This window comes from Terrapene carolina, unplaced genomic scaffold (assembly GCF_002925995.2).
Source record: "Terrapene carolina triunguis isolate 2854851 unplaced genomic scaffold, T_m_triunguis-2.0 Scaffold951, whole genome shotgun sequence".
Classification (NCBI taxonomy): domain Eukaryota; kingdom Metazoa; phylum Chordata; order Testudines; family Emydidae; genus Terrapene; species Terrapene triunguis.
The window spans coordinates 891,507-903,648 of NW_020665302.1; the positions used below are offsets into that span (position 1 = coordinate 891,507).

A 12,142-nucleotide genomic window follows, 5' to 3' on the forward strand; every position below is an offset into this window, starting at 1 on the left:
ATGCATGGTCTAGCTTACACTTTCTGGAGAGTGGGCTCTCCAGGAACAAATGAAATCAGGGAGCAGCAAGCATTGCTGCTGTCCACAGGGGAGGGGGAGGGAAGGTGCGATGATCAGAAACGGCTTTTAAAAGCAGCCTCATGCAATGTCAGGAACGTCCTTTGGGAGAAGGGGTGAGTAGTTGGTGAAAACCAGTCCAGACTAGGGCCATCTTTCAGCAATCATAACAGCTTCTGCTGGAGACTTTCAGGAGGTACTGACTAGAGGGACAGGCAGCCAGCCCTGCCCCTGCCCAGCTCCGTTCCCTGGCCAGCACTCCCGCCATCTTCCCCCGCCCCTGAGCTGCATTCGAGACAAACATCCAACAGAAACTGAAAACCAACCGATGTCATTTAATGGTGCCTGCCCAGGGCGGAGTGTGCACGGGGCAGCTCACGCCCCAGAAAGGGGAGATGGCTCGGAATCAGCCCTTCACCTGCTGCCCTCCCACGCTCCATTCTTTACATCCTTTTCCTCATTTTACCCTTCTTGGCAGCACCACGGCCGAACGCCGTCCTGCGCAGCTCCTGCACCCGCTGCCGCTTCTTGCCTTTCATCCGCTTCAGGCCGCCTTTCTGCAGAAAGTTCTGCTTGGCCACCCTCTTCCTCTGCTTCAGGATCTGCTGCTTGCTCTTCAGCTCCGAGTGCACCTTGCCCTGCTGGGAGCCGTGCTTCCCGGGGGAGGGCGCCAGCCGCTTGCCTCCTGCCAGGGGAATGAATTACTCAAAGCCCTCCCCAGGAGTTCTCCCCCTGCTCATCTCCCCACAGGCACCTAGCCCTGGGGCCACGACGCCGGGTCAGGGACTGAGCTAGAGAGCCATGCCAAGGGGAATGGACTCTAGCGGGGAACAGGGGCTGGCACACAGAGCGGAGCCCCGCACAGCCGGCTGGGCTCTGGGGTGGTAGCAGTTCTCTAGCCAGCAGTGATGTGGACGCTATCCTGCATATCAGCCACCTGTTGGGTCTCAGCCTGCCTGGATCCCCCAGGCACCAATGTCGGCACAGGGCAGGGCCTTCACCCCCAGGCACTCACCTCTGCCCTTGCGATGCGCCCCGCCTCTCGGCTCGCTCCCCGCCTCCTCCTCGGAGTCCCACTCCTCAACTTTGTATTTCTTCTTCCACTTCTCATAGCTGGGGGCGGCGGGTTAAGGAAAGGGCTGGGGGGCAAGCCCTCCGCGACTTCTCCCCTCACCTTAATCCCAATCCCTGCGCTTCCCCTCTTCAAGCTCGGGGCCCCAAGGCATTGGGAAGGAAGAGGGCCCTGCAGGCTGGGGCTGGCAGTTGCAGCGTTCTCCCCTGTGCCTGCTACCGCTCTGTTTCTCCCTCGGCAGAAGACTTTCCTGGAAGGAAGCCCAGGCTCCTAGCTCCCCAGTTCATAAGCTCCCCAGCTGCAAAGCTCGGCAGTGGCCAGCAGGCAGCCACGCCATCCTGCTATTGCCTCTGCCCCTCTGCAGCAGCCACAGCAATGCCCAGCCCCTTGCTGCTGGAAACGGCTGCTCCCTGCCATTCAGACACGCACCCTCTGCAGTCACCACGCTGCCCTGCAGTCAGGAAGTCCTGGGAGGACAGAGAGCAACAGCCCTCGGGCATGGCTGGATACACGTCACTCCCTGCCCTGCCTCTGCCCCGGCCTGTCAGGAGTGCCCCCAGCCCAGCCCCAGTCTGGAAGGATACAGGTTGTTCTTGTAGGAGCCGCTGATGTACCTGCCACTCTCTGTGCAGATTTTCTTCTTGTCCTCTTGGCCAGTTTTCCCCACAAACCGCTTCTTCTTGCGGTCCCTGGAGTGCAGGCAGGGCAGCGGGGTGGAATGGCGTTGCGGGGGAGAGAGAAATGGGGGCTCATCGATCAGCCCCACCTGGAAGACTGAGCTCTCCCCCCAAGCCCCAGGGGCACAAGCAATCAAGCCCCAGCCCAACTGGTTGGTGGAGAGAATCCCACCCTCAGCTGGCACCGTGGCACTCACACCTCCAGCCCTCAACAGAGCAAGGACAGGGTGATCAGGCAAAATCCACCATTTGGTGCTGCCTGCTGGGGAGTGCTCTGTGTGAGGGGCAGCTGTCCCCATGGCCCTCCCCACAGCAGGAGCCTTTTCTCGCTGGACTGCTGCTGCCCCCTACAGGTCAGGCACTTACCACTTGAGCAGCTGCTTGGTCTTGCTCATGTTGTGGGTCTCGTCCCCCAGGAGGTCGAGCACGGCGCCAGAAGCCTGCTGCTCAAAGGCGCTGCCCTCCCTGCCAATGCTCAGCCTGGACACAGGGGAAAGGCAGAAGTCAGAGGAGTTCGGGGAGCTGGGAGAAGCAGGGGATCCCGCCGCTGGGGGCGATGGTCAAAGTGACTCACCCCCGCTCGCTCTCCAAGTCCTTGGGCCGGTAGGGAATGTAGAACTCCTCGTCTCGCTGCACCTCATGCCGCTGCTTCTTCCCGACGCCCTCTCCCACCTGGTGCCGCTTCCGCTTCCTGCCCACCACGGCGGAGAACACTTCCTGGGACACAGATCAGACAGGAGGGCCAGGTCCACAGCCAACCCCCCACCCTACTCTCCAGGCAGGCCCCGCTAAGCCAGCTTACCCAGCTGGTGCCTTGGATACAGATGCCCACCCAACCCCTGCCGCTGTGCAATGCTACCAATTGTGCAAACTGTTCCCTGCCCCCAGCACAGTCACACCAGCCCCCATCTCAACACACAGACCGGCAAGTGTTACCGGGGCCATGACATTAGCCAGCCCTTTGATGCCCCCAGCCATGGGCTGACACTACACAGTGCAGGGCTCGGGGCCAGCCAGGCAGGCTGCTTCCCAGAGTCCCCAGGCAGGCCCTGTGGTGGATGTGGTTGAGAAGCTGGCACCCTCCAAGTCCATACCTGGAGGTTTGCTTCCTCCTCCTCAGGGACAGGGACTGCTGGGTCCTGGCCCCCCAGCGCAGCCCCAGCCCGTCTCTCCTGCTGCCCCCTCTGGTACTTGTCGATGAGGCTGCGGTCGCGGCTCCGCTTGGCTCGCATCACATCGCTGGCCAGGGTCTTGTTGGTGGCGTTGATCTCAAAGATGGTCTGGTCGGAGAGATGGAACCCGTGAGTGACGCCTGCCCCCGGGAGACCCCTCCCCTCGCTCTCCCTGGGCTGGGCTCGCAGCTCAACCTGGCGGTCTCTGGTCCCAGGGGCTGGTGGAACTGTTCATTCAGCACCTGTAACACAGCGAGGGAGCTGGCCCAGCAGCATCCCAGCAACCCTGGTGTAGGTAGGAAGCATCTTCCCAGAGCCTGAGGAGCAGTACTTGCAGCTGAGTCCCAGCTTCCTTGGTTCCCACCTTAAACTCCTGGGCAGCTGCATCTCAGTGAAGGGGCAGCGATCCCTAAAGCACACTCCCTTGCACCATAGAGGTGCTGCGAGGGTTAATGCTACCCCTCCCCCCCCCAGGGGTGAGCCTCATTCTCTGGGCTGCCAAGGTGGATGGACAAGATTCAGTTCAGTGGCACTCTGGCTGGGTCGCTGCCCCTGGCACCACGCCCAAGTCAGGGGCTAGCAAAGGCCAGCCCCCTCACTCTGACACGAGGCAATGCCGCTGGCAGCTTTGGCGTGAGCTCCCTTCCCCACAGAATAGGCACGGGGCCTGGTGTCAGATCACGGCTTGTACTCACTGCTTTGGATCTGTAGGTTTTAATGTTGTCCACAATCTTCAGTCTCTCCAGCTCATCCTCCCCAAAGCAAGAACCTTCAAGTCAGGAGCCCAGAGAGAGAGGAAGGGACACACAGAACAGTGAGTGCCTAATACATATCCAAGCTCCCAGTCCCAGCAGGAAACGCCAGCGTTCTCTCAGCTGTTCCAGGCCCAATCTCCCCCAGCAGGGTGTGCTGTAGGCAATGCTGGATGAGCACTGGCTATGGGGAGCGCCCCACTGCTCCAGCAGGAAGGGTGGTAGGGAGCAGTGCAGGAGCAGCTCCTGCCCTAGCCTCACCCAATGGGCCCCGCTGCTGCTCTCGCCGTGCCAGGAGGGCGCAGACAGAGACAGGCACTCACTGAAGAGCGGGTGGATGCCCAGCAGGGAGAAGTCCAGCTCCTTCACCCTCTTGACAGACTCGGGCGAGGGGCCAGGACGGGACTTCAGGTACTGCTTGTGCGCATTCTCCGACACCTTGCGCAGGCTCTGCAGATCCAGCGAGCTCTCATGGTCAGTGAACAGCAGACACTCCTCGTCGTCGATGACGCTCTGGGGGACTCTGCCAAACACCCCATCCCCGTCTGCAACAGGACAGAAGGGGTTCGGGACCTGCAGCTTCTCCCCAGGGGTCCCATGCGTCAGCCCATCCCATGTGTCCACTTGGGATGGGGAGAACGGAGATTGCACCCAGTTCAGGGACCTGGAGAGTGGCCTTTGCAGCAGCACTCTGCAATGGGGGGGCTGGGCCCCACTGGGACAAGGCACAGGCTAAGAGGGGTGGAGCAATTGGAACCTTTAAAGACATACACAGCTGATCTCTTCTCCACACCCTGCCTCCACCCAGAGCATCCCCTGCCTATGGTCTCCAAGTCCCAGATTTCCCACTCCTGTGCCAGGGTGGAGTATCTGCAGACAGGGCCTCTGGCAGCAAGAGTCACCCTCCCATCAGCACATCCTGCCATGCAGGGGAGCTCGGTGTTGCTGCCAGAGCTCCCCATCACCCCTTTGTTAGCCAGCACAGACATCTAGGCCTGTAAGAGACAAGGTGTTTCCTCACTCCAGCCTGGGGAGTGAGACCCAGCCCTCCTGCGAGGCTGGCCGTATCATCACCATAGCCATGGCGTGGCTCTCCCCAGGCAAGCCCAGCCCCAGCAGGAATGCCAAGTGAGAGCTCCCACCCCCAACTCCACCCCCCCCCCCCCCACTGGGGACGAGGGGCCAGTGCCCAGATGGACCTTACCTGAGGGTTTCTCGTGGGGGCTGGCGAGGGTGAGCGGGCGCCCCAGGAACAGGTGCAAGTCAAAGACATATGGGGTCTCATCTGATGCCACCAGGGAGTAGGCGGTGCCACTGCGGCCAGCGCGGGCCACGCGGCCTGGGAGGGAAAGCAAGGCAGAATAGCTCTGTGTTAACTCCAGGGCTGCTGGCCCTGGCTCAGCCAGTGTGGAGCCACTCTTAGGAACCACAGCCACGGACTCAGGGTTTGGCTAATGTGCCTACTCTGGTCGGGGGCAGGGAAGCTGCTAAGGGGACTGAGGCCAAGAAGCCAAGCTTGGCCCCCACGCTCAGCGGGGATCACACTGTTCATCCGGGGGAGGGCTGGACGATGGCACGGTGTTCTCGCCCTCTCGTGCCCACTGCAGATGGTGAATCTCAGCATGTACTCCGCTGCTCTCAAGGGATCCGGCAAATGGTGCCCGTGCCACTAATGGGAATAGCCCCCAAACTGCACACGCCCTCCCACTGGGCCTGGCCTAGCTGGCTACCTGGGCCTTGCCCCGCAGATTGAGATTTGAGACCTTCCTGTGCCCCTCCCTGAAATGCTGCGTTCCCCCAGTGTCCTGGGCAGGGCCCAGCCCCGGGACGAGGGCTCCAGCCCAGACAGCATTCAGCAGCAGGGAGTCCAGGCTGGGACAGGTGTTAACAACACGCCCTGCAGCAATGGCTCCCGGCAATGGCACGTGGCTGCCCAGCGGGGGCAGTGGGGAGGATATTTGGGGGCGGAGAGGCTTCCCTCCTCCATGGCATTTACCAGCCTGGCGGAGCTGTGACCAGGGCGGGAGGGAGCAGATCAGTTGAAGCAGGACAGGTGGCTGTGCCCTAGAGCCCAGCCCCCTCCCGCAGCCCGGCCAGCCCCAGAGACCCACCGACACGGTGCAGGAACAGCTTGGGCTTGGCAGGGAAGCTGTAGTTGATGACATTGTCCAGCATGGGGATATCAATGCCGCGGGCAGCCACGTCGGTAACAATCAGCACTGCGCACTGGCTGTGCACGAACTTGGCGATGTTGATTTTCCGGGCTGCCTGGTCCAGGGAGCTGTAGATATGGGTGCAGTTCACGCCCTGCGCTGTCAGCAACTGGAGGGAGGAGGAGGGTGGAGCAGAGGTCAGCGCCCGGGCCCCCAGCAGGGGAGAACAACCCCAGAGACCAGGGGACCTCAACGTAAGTCAGAGCCAAGGGAGGAGAGATTCCATCTGGCAGCTTCAGGATAGGCTGCACCTCCCTCCCCTCGGCATCCCTGCCTCCTCCATGTACTAGGCTGGCCAAGCAGCAGCATGCTAGATCTCTCCACGCCACCCTCCTAGAGAGCTGTAATGTCCATCGGCAATGCCCCTCCTTCTCCTGGCAGCCCAGCACCAGCCTCCGACATTCCCTGGCATCTCCTGGACACAGGAGTCAGTCAGTGGAAGCTCAGGCAGGGGCCTGTCTTGGGAAGGAAACTTTGACTCGACTCCGACCACACACACAGAGAACTAGACCCAGGTAATGAGCCCCCAGCTCTCCCCTGCCACCTGGTGCATGGCACGTGGCAGGAGGGCCCCCCCCAGCACACCAACCTTGCTGTATACTGCTCAGGCACCAGTTCAGCCAGAGGCCTGTAGCAGCCACAGAAGCAGAGTGCTCCTTCCCCCTCCTCCCTGCCTTGGGGAAGCAGCACCCCCAGCAGCTCCCCCTTCTCCGCCAGGGTTTAGTGGGAGCTGCCCCTTCTGCCTTGGTCTCAGCACTGCATGTATCCCCACCCCCTGCTACGTCTCCCACGGCTCCACCAGGCCTGGGCCCAGGCCCAGCAGCCTGCGCAGCACAGGTAGTGTCGGGCCCATGGCGCGTTGGCTCCCCGACTTGCCTCCTTGAGGTACTCCGCATGGTGCTTGGTGGCCACGAAGACGACTGTCTGATCCTGAGGCCTCACCACGCTCCTCAGCAGGTGCAGCAGCACGGCCGGCTTGTCATCTGCGCGCACATGGAAGAAGGCCAGCTGCCAGCGGAGAGAGGGGTGAGGTGGGAAGTCCCTCCCTGCCCCCTCAATGACACCCCTGGAAGCTTCAGAAGCCAGAGACGCTGGGGCTAACAACGCAGGCTGTGCTTTCTCTTCAATCTGACTGAGGCAGGTGCTGTAAAGTGCCCAGCACCACGGTGTCCTGATCCACCACCGAGGCTTCTAGAGGCTACCAGTGAAATAACACAGCCCTGTGCTGCAGCCCACCACCCTCGGTTTGTCTGGCACCTCTGGCTGGGCAGCTCTTTGGCCCTGTCTGGAAAGCACCTCTTGGGGCTAACGGGAAGGGATGGAAGGTTTCCCCTGCCCTCCAATCTAAACTGGTTCCCTGGAGGCTTGGGGGAACCACCCTGAAAGTCCGTCTGCCTCACCTGGGCTCAGGTTCTACCCGAGTCTGCCTACAGGTGCCAACACCAGCTAATGCTGTCAGGGCCACACTTAACTGAGGCTCCTGATGGGATCAGGCTCACGGTAGCACCTCGTCCACCCTCGCGTCAGTTACTAGCCCCAGGAGGGGGCGCTGCACACTGCCTGCAGCTGTGAAATGCAGCAGTCCAGAGAAGGGCAGGCGCATATACACACAGGGCCCTCCCAGCAGGGGCTGAGGAGGAAGGGCCATACAACTCATACTGCTGGTCCTCCACCTCCTTCCCCAGTGCCAGCCGACAGCAGTGCTCTTTGGAGCTTGAGGGCTCTGCTGGGATGAGCTCAGACAAACGGGGAGTTGTAATTTGTATTGCACTACAGCCTAGGGCCCAGACATGGACCAGGAACCCATGTTGCTAGGTGCTGTACAGGCCCAGAACCAAGAGACGGCCCCAATCTCCTCTACTCCAGCCCTCCCGAACTCAATAGCCTTGAAGACCCCCAAGCGCATCTCACCTTGAGCTGCTCACTGAGCTTGGTCTCCACGTCCAACCGGATCAAGACTGGCTCAGTGAGACCTGTGAATGAGGCAGGAGAACATGAGCCCAGGGCAAGGGGCGCCTGAATTCACACTGGATAAGAACAGGCCAAGGTAGCAGACTCACGGGTAGACACGTACAGTGGGGCAATCACAGCTTCTGAAAGGCATACTGGACTGGGCAGCAGGGGGCGCTGCAGGTCAGGAGGGGGGATGTGCCGGTGGAGCCAAGGCGCAGGAGTTGGAGCCCTGCCCGCATGCCATGCCCCAGCTTTAATTAGCTGCCTGCTCTCACAAGCACTAAAATGCATTTTGCAAGAGACAGGGCAAGGTCCCCTGAACTGAAGAGGAAAGGAGTAGGTGGGACACAGGCAGCGTGGATGCACCTGGCCTGGGGCGAACGGGGCAACAGCAGGTGGGTAACCCTTCCCTTCCCCCAAAAGGACAGGTCAGCACAGCTAAAACTACTCAGCTCACCTGCCATTCAGCCTGTTACCCCCTGTCCATCTAGCCCCCCATCTCTCCCGCATGGGGCTGGGTGGGGGATGTTCCTTACCGGCCCGAGCAAACTCCACGAGCAGTTTGGGGAGCGTGGCAGAGAAAAGCAGGGTCTGGCGGCTCTCGGGGAGCCGGGCGATGATCTCCTGCAGCTGCTCCGCAAACCCCATCTCAAAGAGCCTGAGGGGGGCCAACACCACCAAAGTCAGCAGCCACACAACCTAGCAAGCCACCCCACCCCCACAGTTGGGGCCCTACCATCCCACGCAGCACCCAGGAAAGCAGTGTTCGCATGGGGACTGCATATCCCCATGCACAGGGACAAGCTGCTTCCTCCCAGGACGAGTCCTTAAATCCAACACCCAGGAGCCCTAGAATCCCACATGCCAGCTCCTGTGCTGGCCCTGCAAGTAGAAGATCTAGCCCAGCATCAGCCGATAAGAAAGGGCATCATTGCACCAGTTGGTTGCTTTTCCAAGATCCTTCACCTGGTCTGTTTTCCCCCACTGGCTTCACATCTCACTCATCAGGCGCTCAGAGCCTGTCGTAGCTGAGTGCTCTCCCCATCTGTGGCACTGGGAATCCACACTCAGACCTCTGTGTCCACGGGATGCAGCCACGGCACCAAGCCCCATCTCCTCCCTGGTGGTGCAGCTGTCACACTTGGCTGACAGAGGGTCCTACTGGGAGCCCCTGGGAACAGAGGGGCTGACAAATGCCCCAAGGTGAAATCTCAGCTACAGCAATGTCATGAACTGACCTGTCAGCTTCGTCAAACACCACGTACTCCACACTGTGCAGCTTCAGGTTCATTTCCACAGCCACGTGCATCAGGCGCCCCGGGGTGCCAATGATTCTGGAATGACAGACACCAATGGGCAGCAGGCACCCAGCTGCTCACAACTCCATGCCAGCGCCAAGGTGCTACCCACACCCAGGCACCCACCTGTCCTGGTGCAGAGAGATGGAAACAAAGAAGAAAGAAGTGGGACCGCTAAACACTGAGGATGGAGTGGAGGTATCTAGGTATGGCCCAATATCTAAACAAATACTTTGCCTCAGTCTTTAATGAGGAGCTTAGGGATAATGGTAGGATGACAAATGGGAATGAGGATATGGAGGCAGATATTACCACATCCAAGGTAATGGGACTAAATTGGGGGGCCCAGATAATCTTCATCAAGAATATTAAAGGAACTGGCACATGAAATTGCAAGCCCATTAGCAAGACTTTTTAATGAATCTGTAAACTCGGGGTTTGTACCATATGACTGGAGAATTGCTAACATAGTTCCTATTTTTAAGAAAGGAAAAAAAAGTGATCTGGGTAACTACAGGCCTGTTAGTTTGACATCTGTAGTATGCAAGGTCTTACAAAATTTTTTGAAGGAGAAAGTAGTTAAGGACATTGAGGTCAATGGTATTTGGGACAGAATACAACATGGTTTTTCAAAAGGTAGATCGTGCAAACCAACCTGATCTCCTTCTTTGAGAAGGTAACAGACTTTTTAGACAAAGGAAACGCAGTGGATCTAATTTACCTCGATTTCAGTAAGGCATTTGATACGGTTCCACATGGGGAATTATTAGCTAAATTGGAAAAGATGGGGATCAATATGAAAATTGAAAGGTGGATAAGGAACTGGTTAAAGGGGAGACTACAACGGGTCATACTGAAAGGTGAACTGTCAGGCTGGAGGGAGGTTACTAGTGGAGTTCCTCAGAGATCAGTTTCGGAACCAATATTATTTAAGCTTTTTATTACTGACCTTGGCACAAAAAGTGGGAGTGTGCTAATAAAGTTTGCGGATGACACAAAGCTGGGAGGTATTGCCAATACAGAGAAGGACCGGGATATCCTACAGGAAGATCTGGATGACCTTGTAAACTGGAGTAATAGTAATAGGATGAAATTTAATAGTGAAAAGTGCAAGGTCATGCATTTAGGGATTAATAACAAGAATTTTTGTTATACGCTGGGGACGTATCAGTTGGAAGTAACAGAGGAGGAGAAGGACCTTGGAGTATTGGTTGATCACAGGATGACTATGAGCCGCCAATGTGATATGGCCGTTAAAAAAGCGAATGCGGTCTTGGGATGCATCAGGCGAGGTATTTCCAGTAGAGATAAGGAGGTGTTAGTACCGTTATACAAGGCACTGGTGAGACCTCATCTGGAATATTGTGTGCAGTTCTGGTCTCCCATGTTTAAGAAGGATGAATTCAAACTGGAACAGGTACTGAGAAGGGCTACTAGGATGATCCGAGGAATGGAAAACCTGTCTTATGAAAGCAGACTCAAAGAGCTCAGCCTGTTTAGCCTAACCAAAAGAAGGCTGAGGGGAGATATGATTGCTCTCTACAAATATATCAGAAGGATAAATACCAGAGAGGGAGAGGAATTATTTAAGCTCAGTACCAATGTGGACACAAGAACAAATGGATATAAACTGTCATCAGGAAGTTTAGACTTGAAATTAGATGAAGGTTTCTAACCATCAGAGGAGTGAAGTTCTGGAACAGCCTTCCAAGGGGAGTAGTGGGGGCAAAAGACATATCTGGCTTCAAGACTAAGCCTGATAAATTTATGGAGGGGATGGTATGATGGGATAGCCTAATTTTGGCAATTAATTGATCTTTGACTATTAGTGGCAAATATGCCCAATGGCCTGTGATGGGATTTTAGATGGGGTGGGATCTGAGTTACTACAGAGAATTCTTTCCTGGGTGTCTGGCTGGTGAGTCTTGCCCACATGCTCAGGGTTTAGCTGATCACCATATTTGGGGTCGGGAAGGAATTTTCCTCCAGGGCAGATTGGCAGAGGCCCTGGGGGTTTTTCGCCTTCCTCTGCAGCGTGGGGCACGAGTCACTTGCTGGAGGATTCTCTGCACCTTGAAGTCTTTGAACCATGATTTAAGGACTTCAATAGCTCGGACATAGGTTAGGGGGTTGTTACAGGAGTGGGTGGGTGAGACTCTGTGGCCTGCGTTGTGCAAGTCAGACTGGACGATCATAATGGTCCCTTCTGACCTTAAAGACTATGAGTCTATGAAATAATACAGGTGAGACTATGCTGCCTGGGGGGTGGGAAAGGAAAGTCATGACAGCTTAACCCAACTCTCCCAATCACAGATACTCCAGGTCAGTTACAGAAGAGAAAAAAGCAGCAGGGCAGTCCTAGAGGATGGATTGTGTGGGATGCGTCTTGGGTCTCAATGCTCCAAAGAAAGAAGAAAAAACCCACCCATGAGCCCCATCCCCTGTTGTGACCCTTCCCCCCCTGCCCACATTTGGAGAACACAGTCGCTGCCCCTCAGCATTAAGACTCACATATCAGGGTTCTCATGCAGAGCTGCAAATTGGTCTTCCATCCTAGGGGAGAAAGAGAATCGGAGGTGCTGGTAATAATGATCAGCAGGGGGAGCCATAACACAGCCCTTATGACAACAAGCTCCAAGGTAGGTCACTGAGCCACATGCACTTTGCCAAGCACCTCATGCCCTCAACCTGGTTTCTGCAAAAGAGGCTGAGACGGAGCCTGATCCTTGAGCCCAGCTTCCCAGGGATCGCTCTAAAGGAACAGGTTGGCCAGAGAGCAGCAAGCTGCCCAATGGGGGCCTTCATCTGCGCCATGCTTCTGAAATCCTTTCTGAGCCCAATGCACAGCAGCCGCGCTCCCATCTCGGTAAGCGCCCGCCGCGCACCAACCCGCCATGCGCACACGTCTCAGTAACCGCCCGCCGCGCACCAGCCCGCCATGCGCGCAC

General features: G+C 57.5%; 1 protein-coding gene across 1 annotated transcript in view; it reads right to left on the reverse strand.

The window, feature by feature from the left end:
- Positions 1 to 372: 372 nt before the first annotated feature.
- Positions 373 to 12,142, reverse strand: part of DDX54 (DEAD-box helicase 54) — a 17,562-nt gene continuing 5,792 nt past the window's right edge. Inside the window, exons 6-20 of the mRNA XM_024208398.3 lie at positions 11,706 to 11,747; positions 9,135 to 9,230; positions 8,433 to 8,554; positions 7,855 to 7,916; positions 6,820 to 6,951; positions 5,842 to 6,052; positions 4,935 to 5,069; positions 4,054 to 4,275; positions 3,674 to 3,747; positions 2,901 to 3,086; positions 2,381 to 2,523; positions 2,173 to 2,286; positions 1,714 to 1,818; positions 1,073 to 1,170; positions 373 to 742 (exon numbers count right to left, since the gene is read on the reverse strand). Coding sequence (XP_024064166.1) covers positions 501 to 742; positions 1,073 to 1,170; positions 1,714 to 1,818; positions 2,173 to 2,286; positions 2,381 to 2,523; positions 2,901 to 3,086; positions 3,674 to 3,747; positions 4,054 to 4,275; positions 4,935 to 5,069; positions 5,842 to 6,052; positions 6,820 to 6,951; positions 7,855 to 7,916; positions 8,433 to 8,554; positions 9,135 to 9,230; positions 11,706 to 11,747 — 1,984 coding nt within the window. The 3' untranslated portion in view covers positions 373 to 500. The remainder of the gene's footprint in view (positions 743 to 1,072; positions 1,171 to 1,713; positions 1,819 to 2,172; positions 2,287 to 2,380; positions 2,524 to 2,900; positions 3,087 to 3,673; positions 3,748 to 4,053; positions 4,276 to 4,934; positions 5,070 to 5,841; positions 6,053 to 6,819; positions 6,952 to 7,854; positions 7,917 to 8,432; positions 8,555 to 9,134; positions 9,231 to 11,705; positions 11,748 to 12,142) is intronic.